Source organism: Bison bison, unplaced genomic scaffold (assembly GCF_000754665.1).
Source record: "Bison bison bison isolate TAMUID 2011002044 unplaced genomic scaffold, Bison_UMD1.0 scf7180017864371, whole genome shotgun sequence".
Taxonomy (NCBI): Eukaryota; Metazoa; Chordata; class Mammalia; order Artiodactyla; family Bovidae; genus Bison; species Bison bison.
The window spans coordinates 9,468,202-9,468,959 of NW_011494943.1; the positions used below are offsets into that span (position 1 = coordinate 9,468,202).

Below are 758 nucleotides of genomic sequence, written 5' to 3' on the forward strand. Positions count from 1 at the left end.
CCCGGGCCTCCGCTCCCGCCAGCACCACGGACAGCGCCCTGGGGTCGCCGCGAGGACCCCCGGCTCCGGCCTGCACGCCGGGCTCACCGCGGACGGTGGGGTCCTCGCCGTAGTCGTCGTCTCCCACTACGGCCTCGGCCATGGCGCGCCTCATGGCCGGCCCGGGCTTGGTCACCGTGTCGCTGCGCAGGTCCACCACGTACGTCGGAACCCCCGCCAGGCTCCCAGACCTCCGCGCCCAGAAGACCCGCTGCCGCGGGATCGCGGCCCGGGTCAGTCTGCGGAGCATGGCGGGGATAGTGCCGGGCCCTCCAGCCCCTATCTTCCTCGGCCGGATAGGAGTGGCAGGGCTTTCCAGACTTCGGCCGCGATTGACCCGGGCTGGCCGGAGGGCCCCGCGGCATGCTGGGAGTTGTAGTTCAGCTTTTGTCGCGGTGGACGCTGAGCGCACTCCCGAGGCATCCTGGGAGTTGTAGTTCCGCTTTCGTCGCGTTCGGCTCCGAGCGAACTTGGGCTGAGGGAGAGGAAGGGTTGGCGCTTACCCGTGAAGAAACAAAGCCCAGGCAAGTTTCTATTGAGCAGACGCTCATGTGCGTTTTTACCGTGTGTCCAGGACTGTCCCAGACACTTTACAAGTGTTAAAACAGTTAAGCCTCCCAACAGCTGTCCGTTGACAAGCGTTATTATCACCCCATTTTACAGATGGGGAAACTGAGACGCACAGAGGCAATGAACGTGCCTAAGGTCGCTTGGCCGGG

The 758-nt window shown here is 64.9% G+C and overlaps 1 protein-coding gene across 1 annotated transcript in view; it reads right to left on the reverse strand.

Annotated features, from left to right (window-relative positions):
* LOC105000398 (probable low-specificity L-threonine aldolase 2) overlaps positions 1 to 385 on the reverse strand; it is a 6,273-nt gene extending 5,888 nt beyond the window's left edge. The window contains exon 1 of the mRNA XM_010856264.1: positions 88 to 385. Within this exon, the coding sequence (XP_010854566.1) occupies positions 88 to 289 (202 nt within the window). The 5' untranslated portion in view covers positions 290 to 385. The remainder of the gene's footprint in view (positions 1 to 87) is intronic.
* Between the last annotated feature and the right edge of the window lie 373 nt (positions 386 to 758).